Below are 18,407 nucleotides of genomic sequence, written 5' to 3' on the forward strand. Positions count from 1 at the left end.
GGCTATTTAACAACTTTATTTAGAGCTGCGGAGCAATAAGGAATTAGTGTTTATTTTTTACACAGAACAATATTTACATACAGAAGAATGCACTGTAAGAGCTATGTCAGAAAACCCTTGGAGATGTGAGGGGTTAGAGCAATTTAAGTATAAATAACAAGCGATTAGAGAGATTTATTGGTTGAAGCATCGAATATGTCTTTTCGATGGTTATAGTGAGATTAGCATTAGGGCACTGTTGCTACTATATTGAGGATTACTAGATTTTCTATAAAAACAAAGAGAAGATCAAAGATTCCCCTAAATGTGTACAATTTATTCTTCATTATTGAAACATTTTCACATCTTTTATAGAGGTAGTGAAGCCGATGCACATGGGTACGTTGTACAATAATATATTATAACTGTTTTTAAATGGTTCCTTGCACATTTCCTTACTTCACTTTACTTCACATTGTATGTGATACCGTCACAAGCCAGTAACGGTGGCTACCTTAGGAGAGCTCTGCATTATGTTTACATCATGTAAAGTGGTACATGCATGATGCAGGGCACTCATTCCAACTTATGAAGCCACACAAAGCCACTCTGTGTGGTCTGAGTGGCCTCACAAATTATGAGTAAAGCAACACAGTGCAAATCACTGCATTGCCTTACTCTGTGCCCGGGAGGCCTTCCATGGGCGTTGCGTGGGTTTTCCCATGCAACACCCATTGAATTTGACGTTGCCCTAGGTATAAAAAAAATATATAAACCCGGGAAAGCGCTATATCCATACGCCTCCCGAAGTGAGGCATAACAAGGAGAAATATGTTTATTTCCCCTCATTTTTTCTTCAGCACACATAGAGAGAGGAAAACGCCTTTTAGGATTATTTTTGTGCAGGAAGGTGCCCTTTCCTGCACAAAAACAATCCTGTCTACAATGGAGACACCCTTTTACCATGGTGCAAAGAGGTCTATGTTGGCGCTGAGCTGCCAAAATGGTGCCAGCGCTGGGAGAAAAGGCAGGAATGCATGGGAATTGCCTAAATACTGTGCATTCCTGCCCTTTTACTTTGGCGCAGGGACCAGCGCAGCAAGGTGCGTTGCTGAGCTGCCCCACGCCAAAATCCAATAAATAATCCTGTTAAGACTTAGGGGCACATTAGGATGGTGGGCGCCCACCCTATCGGAAAACGGGACTGCCCACCTTAAGGGCGGGGGTCCCGGGGGTGCCATTAGGATGTGCCCACCACAGTGGCGGGCACATCCTGTATTCTCAGCATTGTGGCGGACGGTGCTCTCTGCACCGCCCGCCACAATGCTGACAATACATCACAGCATTTTCATTTGCAAAGCAGCAGGCACCGTGCGGTGCCTGCCGCTTTGGAAATGAAAATGAAGGGGGGGTACCACAGATACCCCCCGTGTACGCCCCCCCACTCACCTTCACTCTGGGTCCCGCAGGGGGCCCCCAGAGTGAAGACCGCCTGCCTTTCCGTGGCGGCAGGCATTGCACTCTTGCCATTGTAATATGGCTGGCGGTGTCTAATAGACACCGCCACCATATTAAACATTTTCCGCCCCGGCCGCAAGGCGACCGGGGAACAAAAGTGGCGGGCGTTGTTTTCTTCCGCCGTGGTCCCCCCGCCATACTAATATGGCGGGGGGGGAATACAAAGAAGGATGGCGGGCAGATTGCCCCCGCCAGGCTGGCGGTGGCTACCGCCAGCCTGGCGGGGGCAATCCGCCCGCCATCCTAATGGACCCCTTAAATTGGGGAATACGATGCAGAAATAGTGTTTACATTTGTTTCAATGGTTTTACTGTAGAGGTAGCATCCATTTTCTGCTGGTGCTAGTTTCATGTCTTAAAGATTATGTTATATTGCATTATCACAATTTTATATGTACTAAAGCCAAAGTTCTCTAAAATAGGAAAAGCAGCACTGCTTTCGCATACATTCAAGAAACTTTATATTAGTGTATCATTATTACATATCACTTTATTGATGAGCAAAAGTCAAACATTTAAAATGCATTGCATTTATACGTCAGAACGAACTGTTATCACGAAGACAGGTATTTTTCTGTAAAAGATTTGTAGTCGCAGTTAATTAATTTTCCCCTATTTTTGCACCTTCTAATCACTTTGTAATGCATTTATAGAAGTTGCTTCTAACAGCATCTATACATATTGTCAGATATACAATGGACAGAATGTAATGCTACTTACTGTCAAAGAACGGACGGAGGTACTTGTTGTACCCTTTCATTAGTTTATGTATTGTTGGAGGGAGAATTTCACCTTCTTTTGCATCAGCGTTCACCTGGACATTCTTCATTACACTAATAAAAATAAAATAGATTATTAGGATTTTTAGCAAGTTAGAACTCTATTATATATCAAGTTTTATATCTTCTGCGTTACAACCTCATAATTTCTGATGATTTATTAATGTAATACTACAGATGTAATTGAAAACTGCTTCCTTTATGCACGTTCCAATATTTCACTTTGGATGAAAGGGCATGTGGAAGAAATATAAATCGGGGAAATCCCATGTGAATGTCTGAAGATGTACAGAGAATTAGAGGAAAAAGAGAAGATAGTGTGATGCAAATGTGTGAGGTAAGAGAAAAATAGGTATCATGCTACTAGAGGGAGAAATGGTCATTTAGGCCAAAAAAGTAAGGAAATGAAGGCCACGCAATGTAAAACGAATATTCGACAACCAGAAGCAAGCAAGCACAAACTATGTTGGTTTTGCACCAGACTGAAATACAGCTGTTCATGTCACAACCTCTCTGTGGTTAATAAAATGCCCTATTTTTTTTCAGAGACTACAGTGGGGACACAAAAATGGCTAATTAATGTCTCTCAGTCCAGTCAGGTCATCTGATCCTGGCATTCTGTAGTATATTAGCATAGTTTTACAACTGTCTTTGTCATGATGCTGATGTCCAGTAAGCCAGGTTTTTTTGTGTGCAGCAGTAATTAGGTGAGGCTTTTAGTTTAACATTCTCCATTATAGATAGGGAGCTACTAGTTTAGCTGGAGGAAGCAACGCCACAGTCTTGATTAGAGCCCTGACTAAGACCACACTACTCAAATAATCTGTTTCTTAGAGGATTACCTCAGTGACCTAATGAAACGTGAGGAGGTCCCCCGGCAAAGTACATAGAACCCCCCACCCCACCCAGTCAGCAGTTCTCAGGTCAGGAGCCCACCACTTATGACCATTATTGGAGTGGCCATCCTGGAGCTCAGCCCCCGTACTGTGGGTGGTTGCGGGGGCTAATGTTACACCAGTGGCGTAGCTAGGCACTTTGCCACCCGTGGCGCTCTCTGCCTTTCCCGCCCCGTGGCCACGCTGTAGAGCGGGGGGTGCTGGTGATGAATCTTGCATTTGCAACCCCTGCGGCAAACTCCTGTGAGAGCGGAGGGAGCCACCGCCCCCAAAACTCTTGCCACCCGTGGCAGACCGCCCCCGCACCTCCCTTGCTACGCCACTGTGTTACACCACTGGATTACCTGACTCACATTTGACAGTTTGGCAGCTCAAGCACCCAGACTTACACAAAACAAATGCAAGTGGTACACGGACAAAAACACAAAAGGCAGTACAGTTAAAAAATAAAGAACTACCAAGCTCAATAAAAAAGAAACAGTGCAAATGAATGATAACAAAGAACAGCGGTGCAACAATAAGTAATTTAGGGAAAAGCATTCAAATCAATGGAAAAGTGGAAAACCAATGTTAGTATTTTTGGAGAGGTAGACCAGAATCTCAGCACCTCTTCGAGAAAAACTTTTGATAGACTGCAGTTGGAAAAAAAGTCAGTGTTTCATCCCACTCAAAGGTTTTTCTTTCAGGCAGTCAAACTTTCAGCAGTTCGACAATTTTCTCCAGGGCAAATCTGGAAGCTCTATTAGACTCCTGTTCAACACTGAGCAGTCCCACTACAGTCTCGAACTGCATGCGAAAAAGCTCACAGGGGCTAAAACTATGAAGCTCATGATGATGGAATCGCCTCTTTTCTGTTAGGTTCTGCACTTTATACCAATCCTCCAGAGACGAAACTTTGTGTGCTCCAACTTTTGAAAAAACGTTCTGTAACATGCTCAAGATGCCAATATCCTCCAATCTTTTTAAAAAAAGGTCTATCATATATAATTCTATTAGTTCAAGCGGCAGGGTGGATCCTTGAAACTCCAGTTTAGATCTCCGGTAAAATATTCCATTTCAAATGGTTTTCTTTGTTTCTCTGAAGCACATGTATTTTCCTTTCTCCGAATGCTACCTTCCGTACTTCCCGGTAAAACGGTTGATAGAGGAAGGCAGGAGAAAAGCCCAATTGTGCACAGTCTTGCGATTTTCCCCTAGGCGGCAAATTATTCAGAACAAAACGGAAGTTGGCCAGTCACAAGTAAGCTTCTTTAACAGGACCTGCTACTTTGAGCCTGAGTGTCAAGGACAAAATGGAACCCATAACTGTGGGTCACATTTCTAATCTGAGAGTTTCAAGATAGAGTTGTTGACACGTCTCCCTCAGACTACCCTCATTTAGTTTTGAATGTTCCAGTGCAAAAGCAGGAAATTAATTCTGTCTTCTGTTCCAGTCAGCTATCTAACTGAGCTTATGTAAAGAAGAGTAATCAAAATGGTAAAGTAGTCTGTGGTTGGTGATAATCCTCTCCACGGTTTTGCAGCATGACACCAATCACTATTCCTGTGCTGGGATATGTTTTGAATCAAAACTCATTCAAAGTCCAATTCCTTGCAGAAATCCAAACTGGTAGCATAATTTTTCCCTTCTGCTCAACTCTGCTTCTCCTTGAACTGGCTGGCCCAGCTACTCCCACCAAGTTCTGGGAGCGTATATTGGCTCTCTTTCTAAATCTATTTTGGTGGCTTTCTTTTTTGGCAGTACAGGTGCTTGTTCTCTCAGCCCCAGGAGATGTTTGAATGACAGGAGGTCAGTCAGGAATGTGGATGGACTTTCTCTGAATCCTACAGCTGAACTTGAAGTAGGCATTTTTCCGTTACCAATCGGCATTTTCACATCTTATGCCGGAGTGCACCCTCTACATCATTTTCCGCATGAACCTTCTTTTTCCTCGTTTGCCCACTTTCGCATGCTACCCTTTTTTTGCACGTTCGACATAGCACTTTTTAATCACGCAGCTCATTTTCTCGTAAAACACTGGTATCATCACAAGTCTTGCCCGAGTTTACCCTTTTAAGCCTTGGCACGCACAAGCTTGATCTCATGCCATTTCTTCATTTTTCTTTACTACACACCTTAATCCTCTTATATCTTGATCTACACTCGGACTTTGATCAGTAAAATCGTTCCTCTTCACTTCTTTTTAGAATACATTGACCCCCCTGAAGAAGAGCTTCACAGCTCGAAATGCATCTGGGACATTAAGAATATATGTTTTGCCACACGAATGTTTCACAAAAACCTCAGGAGTGATTCTGACATGTACATTTGAAATTTTGTTTTTTGAACGAATCACCATGGATTGATCAATAATGAACTACATGCTCTTGAACGCAAAGTGAATAAAACTTTGAAAACTTCGACGACTTCAATATTTTTGAATTTTTTGAAATTATTTTGCTTCCCTGTAAGCAGAGAGGAGTGCTCAGGTCACCCACCTTACGCCGGTAAGGTCGTTGTTCCTGTTGTTCATTGTCCAACCCCTCCCGGACAGTAGGGGTTCACCCTGAGCACCCTAACACTGAGTACCATCGTTAACTAGACCACTACCTTCAATCACCTCGGAGTGCAGCGGATCACCATTCTCAGATGATCAATATTCTGCCAGCCACTAGGTGGAGTCCCACAGCGAGAAGTTTCTGCAGAAAATCAGAACTTCTGTCTTGTCAGTGTTCAGTTTGAGACAGTTGGTTGACTCTTACAACCCATAATTGAATTTGCAAAACCGTGCAAAGCATTTCACACAATTACAGTCGATTTACCTAAGTTTTAGTAATGGCGAATTTAGGAACAAGTCTTTCTTTAAAGCAGGGTGCCTGTTCATGGAGTTTGATCAATAGGCTTTTTTTACTACAGAGGTTGAAATATCAACGATCTATAGGGGTAAAAAACATTGAGGGAAAGTGCAAAAGAATGGCTGCCCTGTAGAGGCTAGATATGCTTTTCAGAGGTCAAAACAATAGAAAGGGTGACACAGTGATAGTTGCGCTGATATGTGACAATAGTTAAAATTCACAATCTTTTAAGCTCCAATGATAAGGTTTTGGCCACCCACCAACAACCAAAATAGGTAATGTAAAACAAGACCATTTATAATACAAAAACAGAGTATATCCTGAGCTAAACATCAAGGTCACACGCCACGGAATTGTGTTTTGACAGTCGGTTTCACATTGTACCTGAAGGATACCTGGGGCTCGCTTATTACTTCGGAGTTTTTCTACTATATCAAGAGTGACTGGGGAGCTTCCAGTAAAATAATTATTATCAACCGTTTTATTACTTGTGGAGTTTACATACTGAGCTTACCTATTGAATTTAGCCATAGCCCTAAAGAAGTCTATGGTTCACTTACCAAGACGAAACACGTATTGGCGGCTAGTTTGTCTCAAAAAGAACAACGTCTTAATAAAATAAGATATGACGACTATTTCTCTCTCAAGATTTATTTGATGAAATCCCATTGACCTTGATGTTTAGCTCAGGATATACTCTGTTTTTTGCTTTTCAGAGGTCACTTGTTGCATCTGCACTGTGCTCTGTGCTAAGAACAGTGCTAGGCACAGTACAAAATAACGTACCAGACACTCCATACATTCACAAGAAAACAAATAAACCATGATGACGTACATGAAAGCTACATATTAAACAATCAGCAAAACAGGAAAAAAATAGAATTTCATTAAAAACCTTTGTTTGACTGTAGCCTTATTTTAAAGAAAGTTTGATACAATATACCTCAAGAAACCAAAAGGTGCTCAGTATGAACTGTTTTGGGTAACATCAAACCATGTGGGTAGCTTACTCACAATAACCTTGGCACCAATGCAAACAGTGTGCTGGCATATTAATATTCATGCTGTTAATACACAAGCAAGCTTTTAATACCACTAGTGGAAAGAGCAGTTCACATATGGGCTTCTTCTAGCCAAAGCTAAATCCATGTAAAATAGAGATCGTTTTAACCAACTTGCACATTCCACTTTGGCCTTACAATTCCTGGTTATCTACCATGGGTACCTGCCCCAAGCTTTAGAGCCTGTAAAATTCCTGGAATCATTTTAGATCAAGATCTGTCTATCAAGAAGCAAAAGAATGCAATCAGCGTGACCTGGTCTTTTTTATCTGCCCCGTTCGAGGTGCACCTTTACCTTTTCACATCAGATTCAGGCAGTAAATACCTTCACTCAAGCCCATATATAATATGACAAAAGTGTCTGCCTTGTGAAGCATAATTACATATTGATGCTCTTACCGTGCATTTAGACTACCAGAACCCCAACTCTTGATAAATGAATAAAAATGTGATCATATTTTTGTAGTCTTGTCCCAATTATAATTACCCAGGACTATGCACATAATCTTTGAATCCAAATCCAGTGTTCAAAATGTGCTCTATCAATCCTTTCTTTGCTTACTGGCTGAAAACTTCAAGTGGGCAGTCTCTCCACTGTCCTTCCGGTATATGTTTTCTCTCTTCTGGTCTCCACAAACGTCTGTATTGGATCAGATCCGGAACACAATATTTTGAGTCACAGCCTTATAGCTCTGGCACCATGCTTTCTTACCTTCTATCTTATCTCATATAAAGTCTGAAAGGACATTTAAGAAGGTTTCTACAGCACCCAAAACTATAAGTAAACATGCACTACATTAAAAAATGAATTGGATTGCTTTGCATTGGATTAGACTGGGATGGATTGGAATGGACTGGATTGGACTGGATTTGGTTCGATTAAATTGAATTTTACACTTAGTGAAGCTGAGGCAAATCGAGACCACAAGTTTGATTATGCTCTGATTTGTCTCAAGTATGTCAGAACTCAGAACCTGAGCAAAATTGTCCACCCAACATGTAGCGTTTACAGTTACTGGAATGCATATCTATCAGTGAACTCAGTTATTCAGATGAACATACATGATTTACCTTCGTCAGCTGCAGAGATGTGACATGTAGTTATTTGTTTTTAACTTAGAAAGTTTATTCAAGTGTGATGTCAGAGGCTCAAGCAGTACATAGAACAAGCTATCTACATAAGCCATCAGCATTGAGCTGTCATACAATATATCATCTGTAATTTGAAAGGTATACATCACATAGCATATTTTGTAAGAACAGCATTTCCGTGCATTATGAAATTTGCCTCAAGGTCTGCAAAAGTACAAAGCCATATCACTCAAGACCTTCTGTCTGCAGGTGTCATCACCAATGTTCCCTCTAATATTTTTCCTCTGTGTGTGGCAGTGTAAGAACTTTGTGAGCTGCAATCAAGGCTATGTGCACCAGTAAGCAGACCACACGTGTGGGTGCAGCGCCAAATATCACTCCAAACGTTTGCTTAAAAAAGTGAACACGTGCATTTCATTACATACAGATCCACGTGAACAGTGTTAATGCAGGTTTGAAACCGTCCTGTTGTGTGTCGATTTAGATACCCGTAAATAGGTTTCCAGAATCATGCCCTAATATAGGCACAACTCTCATTGCCCTTATTTAGGCATAGAATTCAAGCCCTTATTTAGGCATTAGCCATGCAAACCAAATACAGGCATGGTCACCTACATCCGTCCATCCCACTTTACAACGAGTTCTTGGAAAACCAGACTCTTAAGCCTTTAGGACTTCCCCTGCTTGGATTATTGATTTCTCCAAGAAGTCATTTATCATGCATGAACATCTATTCCTTAGGGGTTCATTCATGACGTTCCTCTGCCCGACTTTTATGTCAATACTGGTATTCCTAAACACCTTCAAGGTATAAATGTACCTGCACTTATCATGGCAAACCACGGATCGGCTACACAACTCGATACGGCTCGCCACGGCAAGTTTGGAAGGAATTTGAGTCCCCGCCTGACGCACTGACCAGACGCTGTCATCCTCCTCGCAGAGAATCCAGCTCCAGTGTTTCAGACTCCCTTCGTGGGGTGTTAGAAATCGAGACCCGGAAAGAGATTCCAACCTCTCTCATTCTAAAGGTATGGAGCAGACTAGAACCTAGAGGGACTCTTGGCAATTCTGACAAATGCTAACTATAGCTAAACAGCACCTACTTCTTACCTCATACTACACTTAGGTTAGGTACACTGGGTTAGAACCATTTGGAAGCACCAGACAAGTATTCACATTTTAGCCTGTGTTATTTATGTATGTATTTTATGGATATATGTCATAGCTACAAACCATGCTATTGCAGTATTATCTTATCTTACCGCTAACGCTATACGTATTATACTTCGCATTCTGTCTCACGATTGTAGCAGTTCATATCTCTTGCACGAGAAATAAGACTGTTCAATACACCCTTTTTATTGAAACGCCTGTCTACCTATTTCTGTGTAACTCTGTAGAAACGAAGGATGCACGATTGACTGAGTGAAACTGTTATCTATTGTTTCCACGATTCTGAGACTGTTCCGATTCTAAAAGGAAACAAAGTAGTCATGTTTATGCGGTTTCAGAAACTAATCCCTTCTTGTTCCTTTGAGAAGTTTCTACTGACCTCTGAGTTAGCTGGCACACACAAGTAATTAAGTTTAGTGTACTCGATAGAGACATACTGACCTCAGTCCTATGTCAAAACTATAGTGTATATTATTCAAATGAGCAGAGCCTATAAGGGAAATAGGAACTACACTACAGTCCCACATAGCAATTTGAAACCTTGGCAGCTATGTTGCTGCATTTCTTTTTTTAATAGAGCAGGGCTTCGGGGTTATTGTTTGCAATTGTTAAAGTTTTCATGTTAATTGCAGCTCATGACGGGTGCTGCGATTAACATGAAAACATTAATAAATGCTCAGGAAAAATAAAATTATAAAAACTTAATTATTGTAATTTTATTTTTTGCAGTTTCAGGGCTGGGTTAGGGTAGGGCCACATCAGGCATTAGACTAATGCATTTTAATGCTGGTGTCCACATCTCCGCATCAAAATGCATTAGTCATGCATTCTAGCGCCCCTCTAACAATACTGCAATTAAGGCGAACTGCCAATGAGGCAGCACATGGCATGCTAAATCTGTCTAATATACATGAGCATGCAACTGCACCGTCAAATTAAAAATGCTATGTGTCAGAGATAGAATATTCATGAACAGCGATGAGCAGGCAGGCCACAGTTTAACAGATCAATTAGCTGTGCCCAACCAGCCTTCCTGTGAGTCTACTCTGGGGGTACCAGCAATCACATGGGTGATCCATGGGGCGGGTCTTGCCTGCTGTTTTCCCACAATCTGACCACCCTTTTGGTGAACAGAAGCACACACATGCTTCGAAGATTGGACACACTGGTGGGCGGTAGCTTTGTTTTTCCTTGCCGCACCTGCCAGCAGAAAAGTCATGTCCCTGAGCCTCTTATGCAGGATTTTATAGTTTTACAGCCTGTTGGGCCCACGCCCTCCTGAGCACCCGTGTCAGCCTAGACAGAGATTGTTGACAAAATAATCAACTTCTTAGCCCCTGCTGTGCCCTCTGGACATGTGTACTTATGGGAACCGTGGGCTCAGAATTGGTCTTGTCACTTTCATCCCGGGACTTGATTGTTGTCAGAGCTGAACACAAGTGTTTAAGTGTGACCGGCAGAGGAAGGAGGCATTTTTAAAAACAAGCCTATAATCCATATTTTCAGAGATTCTGTTTGCATAATCTCGGTTTAAAGCAATGATCGCTTATATACTTCAAAGCACTTTGTTTTGGAAATAATCTGCTTTGCCACACTTTTCGAATCATGGTTGTTTAACTAGTATCACCATCAATGAACCTTGCTTTACCTCCCTAAAATACTTTTTTCCCTTTCAAAATGGACTATGTGAGATTCAGGTCGTTACCCAACCCTTACCTCAGCTACCACATCCTCCCCAAAGATCGTTTGCTGCAGTCTTACTGTCTTGTCACACTGTAGCTGCTGCTGAGGGCACATCATTTCAAGGGTCAAGAATGGTAATTCCAAGTGTACGTGATTCAGGACCCCAAGAGTAAAAAGTTGAGATTTCATTAGAATGCTCTGCATGCTGCACAGCAAAGGGAATTAAACATCTTACAGCAATAGAATGAAAATGCAGCTCTGCTGCGGTTTTCTTCCCCCACTGCCAAACAAACTATGTCCATCATATTCCCTTTCTTTTCCGACTCCAAGCACATACATTTTTCTGTAGTGACTCTGTCCAATCATGTTGATTCACCTCATGCACTCTAGTTCAGTCATTCTAGTAGCAAGACGATCATAAACCATCAAAGTAGTCTGCTTGTTTCCTAAAAGCACCACACATGCAGTGGTTGAAGTGGGTAGCATGAGCAGGACTTGGTGTGCCCCTACTTTAATTTAATAGATTCCATTCCCCTGCTTTTTTATTTTAAACACGCCTCCCAGGATGGCAGAAATAGCCAAGGCTCACAAATAAGGCTCAGGGTTTGTGGCAGTTCGGCATGGGCGGGTAGAGAAGGAAGAGGACTCTGTCTCTTCCTTCTTGCACAGAGAAGACAAGGTTAGTGTCCACTTCTGCTCTGCCACTTGCAAAAGCACTCACTGATTTCTGATTAATGAGTGTAAAAGCATTAAGGTAACCATGTTGCTACTGCTTACATTTCACATGCTTAACTGAAACTTGCATTACCTATGAGTGTTTGCTTTTTCCATGATGTTTTTTTTTTCAGGCAGCATCTTACTCATGTCTAATGCGTAATTTGAATTGAGTTACATCCAGGTGTTTAAAGCGGGGCACAATTGGGTTGTAGCTGAAGGCAGTGCACGTTTCTCTCAGTGGGGCAGTATGATTTCAGTGGAGGAGAGGATGTGGCACTATGGTCAGAGCTGACAAATTTTGAACGGAAGACCAGGTTCAGCCTTCATGACCAGTCCAGAAGACCACTGTTCTGGGGGAAAACATTACCTTGCTTGACCTTAGAAGACCCTGCTAGACCTTAGAAGCCCTGCTGTCTTAGCACCAGAATGTGAACCCTAGCGGTGGAAATTTTTGTTTAACCTTAAAGGCCTGTCAACCACAATCCATACTGAAGTTCACCTCTAGTCTTGCAGGCAGGCCTATGAAGCAGCACACCCTAGCATGGCAGTGACTCTGTGTCTGTGGTCATAGGACTCTTGAGCAGGGTGGCTCTAGGGCGTTGTGATCGCACCGGGCGCAGACTGTGGGTGGGGTGTCATACTTGCAAGTATATTATATTTCTAAAAGCACTTGCTGACTCCTGCCTGGCCTCCAGAAATTATAGGCAACAATAAAAATGTCATGGTACCTCCGGTGATTAATGTTCTTCCTAGAGAGAGATGGAGTTTAAAAAAAAAAAAAATTATCCTCATTGGCCTTCTCGCCACCCATTGCTCAACGAAACCACCCATGGGCTTTTATCTCATGTGCTGGCTGTATAGGAAAAAGGCTTGTGCAATGCTATTTAGAGTTAGAACCCTTCTCCCGGCGTGACCACCTTGTATATGGGGCTAAAAACAAAGAGTTTTCCTCCAGAGCGCGGCCACCTTATCCTCCAATCTCCGCCCGGGCTGGGGAGACTCTACCAGCGAGATAGGCGAAGGTTTAATCATTGGATTTATGTTATTTGGCTAAAAAAAAATCATACACAAAACCCACTCCCTCACCCAAAGCATGACAAAAAAGGTGACCAAAATCTGTGCCTTTTCTTAGTCTGATCCGAAATGTCTAATTTGGCAATAAATCTCATGGCTCGTAACCAGTCCAACTCTGTCGGAGATACCGGAGAAACCCATAATTTACATATCTCTCTCCGAGCCAGCAATATAGCATAAAAGATAAGTTTAGCGTTGTCATCTGTGCCCTTACCTTGCAGATCCAGTCTCCCGGTTATGACTAATTCAGGGCTTACCTCGATCTGCTGGCCTAAGGCTTTTGACAAACAGCTACTCACGGCCACCCAAAATTCTCTTATCTTCGGGCAAAACAAGAACATGTGTAGGTCGTCTTCGTTGGAGCTCTTGCATTTTGGGCAGACCACAACACCACCAGTCTTAAATTTCGAGAGTCTGCAGGGAGACCAGTACGCCCTGTGAATCGTAAAAAAATGATTCCGCCTTAAATTTGCAGGTTTGACTATTTTATATAACATAGCCGTTGTTACTTGCCATTGATCCTCTGTCGCGATCTCCGGCAAGCAGTCACCCCACAAGGACTCAGGAAGCATAAAGGGGCCATCTTCCATCTCGAGTGTCAGCCAGTACCAGAGGGCAACTTCTTTTTTAAACAAACAGTCTGAAAAAAGCTTCTCTTCAAATTCATTATGAACTCCAACTAAGTTCACCGTTTCGGTTGCCCAACTCTGGATCTGCAAATATTTAAACCTCGAAAAGCTCTGGCCCCATTCCTGCTCACAGTTTCCCCAAGAAATCAACTGGCCATCTGTAAATATCTCATTCCATCGCTGAAGTCCCGCCTCTCTTAGTGGTGTAGCCAAGGCATCCTTTGACCAGAGAGGTGACCCTGGAGCATCCCAAATCAAAGCCATATAACTGTAGTATGGAATTTTTAATAACCTCCTAATTCTGAACCAGAGCTCTGCCAAATCTCTTAGAACCTTTAACCTGACCTTTTTTTAAAATTTCGGAACCGCAAACGTATACAGAAAGCCATGCTCATTATAGTTATTACTTCTAAGCATTGCACCAAACATTTCTCCAATCACTGAAAAAGTTGGGGTACCCAACAACATTCTGCAGTTTTTTAACAAGAAGGCCCACGAGTAGATTTGAAAGTCAGGGGCCGCCAATCCACCCTTAACAAGTTTTCTTCTAAGCTTCTTCCAAGAAAGACGAGGCCCTTTTTAAGCCCATAAGAAAGAGCTAATCTCACTCTGTAACTTTGCAAACCAGTCTTTCTTAAATGCCAGCGGGATTGTTTCAAACAAAAAAGTTATCTTCGGTAAGATCATCATTTTTACCAGGTTTGTGCGACCAAACAAAGACAGCGGTAGGTGTGCCCACCCTCGAAAAGTAGCAATTATCTCCCTTTTTATTTTTAAAAAGTTGACCCTAGTAAGATCTCCAATGTCATGCGTTATCCTCACCCCCAAATATCTCATCTCAAATTTACACACTGCTCCCTCGACATTTAAATTCCAGGCCATAATCTCAGTTTTATCTTCATTTATCGCATAGCCTGACACATCCCCAAACTCCTTGGTCAGTTCTAAAAGACCTTCCATTGACTGTTGTAATTTGGGGGTGTAGATGATTATATCATCCGCATATAACCCGATTTTTTTAGACCAACCCTCCAGAATGAATGGGGGGATCTTATCTGTGGCTCTTATCTTGCACGCTAGGGGCTCTATATATAAGTCAAACAATAGTGGTGACAGAGGACACCCTTGTCTGGTCCCACCCATAATCGTAACAGGCTGAGTTAATATCCCATTAACTAACACTCGAGAGGTAGGGGAATGATATAAAGATAAAAGAGAGCTAGTGAAGTTTTGACCTAAATTAAGATGTTCTAACAAAGCCTGTAAAAATACCCAGTTTACACGGTCAAACGCCTTGGCGGCATCAAGTGCGATAACCGCCAAGGGATGATTGTGAACCGAGGCCATATCTATTGCACCAATAAGCGGGAAAGTTAACTCTTTCAAAAATCTGCTCTTTATAAAGCCTTTTTGGTCTTCATGGACTAACTTTGGAATGACAATACTCAACCTATTGGCCAAAATTTTTGCGAACAATTTATAATCGCAATTTAATAACGATATAGGCCTATAAGACTCCATATACTTTGATAACTTCCCTGGCTTTGGTATTAGTGTAATGGTTGCGTCATTCCATGAAGAAGGTAGTGAAGCCTTACCCAAAAAGATTTGATTAAATAGTTGACACATAATTGGTGCAAAGATATCTATCATTGATTTATAACCTTCGGCCGGAAGGACATCCGGTCCCGGAGCGTTACCTCTCTTTTCCCCTTTAATGACCCCTTCCAGCTCTGATTGGGATATTTCATGGTTTAATACCTCCTGAAGGTCATCTGATAGCGGCTCCAAAAACTCTAACCAACCCTTTAGCGCTAGGTCATCTGGGGTAAGATCTTCCTTATATACTTGCACAAAATAATCATGAAAAGCCTCCGCTATTCCTTTGCTTTCTGTAATGGTCAAACCTGACTCCACTAGTCTTACTTCCTTGATCTGATTTCGGACTTGATCCTTTTTCGCTTTCCAGGCTAAGAGTTTACTACACCCCTCACCATAGTTAAAATGTGCAAGTTGACTAGCATCCCATTTCTTCTTAACTCTTTGGGTCAATACTACCACCAAATCAGATTTTAACTCCGTCAAATCATGCAATGCCGGTTCATCCGTCTCAGGTCCGCCGTGATTTACAATACTAGCCTCACGCAGACAAATTTTTTCCTCCAATTCTGAAACCTTACTAAAATATATTCTCCTTTTCATTGCTCCCATAGCACCTAATCTCCCTCTCAAAAAAGCCTTACAAGTATCCCACACAATCTCCATCCTAGCTGAACCCATATTTTTATCAAAAAAGACTTCATTCTCTTCACTGAGAACTTTTCAGGTTTCCTGATCATAGAGGAGCGTACGATCTAACCTCCAGGTTGAACCCGACACGCCAAACCCTAATTCCAAAGACAGTGAGATAGCTGAGTGAACGGAGGGATGCACGCTCGCATGGCCCACCTGAGTCACACGATCCCTGAGACTAGAATCAAGCAAGAAAAAATTAATACGAGATTTATGGTTGTATTTTTTATTATAAAATGTATAACCTAACTGTTGGCCCGACTTCAATCTCCAAATATCACACAAACCTTGCTGGACGATCATGGTCTTAACTCTACTCGACATTTTAGAGTTTACCAAAGCTCTACTCTTTTCCGAGCGATCTAACTTGTGGTCCAACACCGTATTAAAGTCGCATGCCATAATTATTTTACCAGAAAAACTTAATAGTTCCCTGGCCAACTCATCTAAAGGACCCACATCGTCCTGGTTCGGACCATAGTAACCGATAATAATCAACATTTCCCCTGCCAGCTTCAGTTTCACAATCAACCACCTACCTCTAACATCAGCCGTTATACCCTCCACTGAGATATTAACCCCCTGCCTGATTAGAACTGCCACCCCTTTCGTAACCGCCATCTGAGGAGTAAAAAATGAATGAGCAATCCACCGCTGAGCCAAAAAGAGTTCCTTACTTTCAGCCCCAGACAAATGAGTCTCCTGCAAAATTATAATTTGGGCCAACGAATCCTCCAGATAGTTCAAAATTAACTCTCTCCTAGGTTTCACATGCAGGCCGTTTACATTCCAAGATAGGAATCTCAATTCCGTTGAGGTAACCTCACTCATAACACCCTGAGCCAACTTCTTCATAAAATCTGACGACAAAAAAGCTTCTGAGGATTTTTTCAGTTTTTCTCCCCTTACCCTTACCCTTACCCAACCCCAGTACCCCCTCTCCCCCTCCCCAAAAAGTCCCACCCTTACCCCGGAAAACCCAACCAAACCACCCATGGCCAAGGCCATTTAGGTGCCTACAGTAAACGGTGCGGATACACACAAAAACAAAGATAAATAGTGATTATATGCCTGCCCGAGATCTGCTCTTTAGCCTTAACCTAATTTAGCAGATCAGGATCTCGTCTGGCTACAAACACTGCTCCTGACATTGTTCCAAGAAACTAAGTTGCAATGATTTGAGGGAGCGACTTGATTTATAAAAAAAAAACAAATATCAATGGTTCACTGATTTGGATTCACCAAATGTTCTTTATTCAAATTATTTCAACAGAGAAAATGGCGACCAGTAGTACATCTTCACTGTTCATTAATCAGTACACATGTCAAACAGCCGACGCGTTTCGTCCAGATATGGACATCATCAGGGCTCTTATTATGACCACTTTGAATAAGCGAGATTCTGATTCAACACTTGTACAGCCATATAATTTGGCAGCAGTATACACATATAAGAATAGCCTGTGAATTATACTCTATTAGTTTTCTTGCCTCAACTTCCCCTCTTAAGACGTATTTCTTCTATTTAAGTCCACATTATAGAGTTGTATTCTTTTCAATAGGTCCTCTATTAGTCAATATGCAATTTTGTTCAAAATAACACTCTGATCTCAACAATTCTAATGCACCACTTCTTTTTGTCGTGTTTGCAGGGATTATAGACGTATCTGGACGAAACGCGTCGGCTGTTTGACATGTGTACTGATTAATGAACAGTGAAGATGTACTACTGGTCGCCATTTTCTCTGTTGAAATAATGGGCAGTCCACTTTGCCGAAAAACGAGTCACAATTTTTAGTAACTTTTTATCCGTTTGCGCTGCAAACAATTTATTAGTTATAATTGTCAAATTATGCAGCGATGATGCGTTATGCGGCAAGTATTGCAGAACCAGAATTATATAGAAAACATTTGCAAACTAGAATATTTTGCCATTCATGCTTAAACTGCTCTTGTGGAGAAAGGGAGGAGATGTGCTGATGAAACTCCATGGCTCAGAGACAAATGGTTTGCGCATTCCACTTTTAAGCTTTTTTTTTGGACATTCTGTGATTGGAAACGAATCCCACTTTGTCAATGTATTTTAAGGTCAATAACTCATATTAAACTTTAACGAAACATGTATTCATTGGTTGAATTAAATAACTTAAGCTGTAACTGGGCATTAAAATGTGAAAATAGAATTATTTGCTCTTTCCAGCCACTATTGCTTTATATACAATGACACACCTAGCAAACTGAACCCTTGGCAACATTGAATCACCCTGCAGCCCAGCTTTATTAAGAAAAGAAAATGCAGCAAGTCTACAAACAGGGCGTGTGCTTGCAGAATCCCCTGAATGCAAACACCATCTTTGTAGACATGCTGCAATTCTTTGCTTAATAGAGCGCAGCTGGGGAGTGATTGTGTGCATTTGTTAAAGTTTTCATGTTAATCGCAGTGCCAGTCATGAGCTGCAATTAACATGAAAACCTTAAAAAAGACACACAATCACCCCACAGCCCAGCTCTATTAAGAAAAGAAATGCAGCAAGTCTACAAACACAGTGTGTGCTTTCAGGTAATTCTGAAAGGACACGCCGTGTTTGGTGCAGCATTTCTTTCATTACTAAAGCGTGGCGGCGGGGTAGATTGTGTGCTTTTGTTTAAAGTGTTCATGTTAATCGCAGCTCGTGAC

At 41.8% G+C, this 18,407-nt stretch overlaps 1 protein-coding gene across 1 annotated transcript in view; it reads right to left on the reverse strand.

Annotated features, from left to right (window-relative positions):
• The window catches only part of LOC144753457 (gamma-aminobutyric acid receptor subunit pi-like), a 518,120-nt gene that overhangs the window by 287,462 nt on the left and 212,251 nt on the right, over positions 1–18,407 (reverse strand). The window contains exon 2 of the mRNA XM_078641142.1: positions 2,217–2,329. Coding sequence (XP_078497268.1) covers positions 2,217–2,329 — 113 coding nt within the window. The remainder of the gene's footprint in view (positions 1–2,216; positions 2,330–18,407) is intronic.

This window comes from Lissotriton helveticus, chromosome 5_1 (genome assembly GCF_964261635.1).
Source record: "Lissotriton helveticus chromosome 5_1, aLisHel1.1, whole genome shotgun sequence".
Lineage (NCBI taxonomy): Eukaryota > Metazoa > Chordata > Amphibia > Caudata > Salamandridae > Lissotriton > Lissotriton helveticus.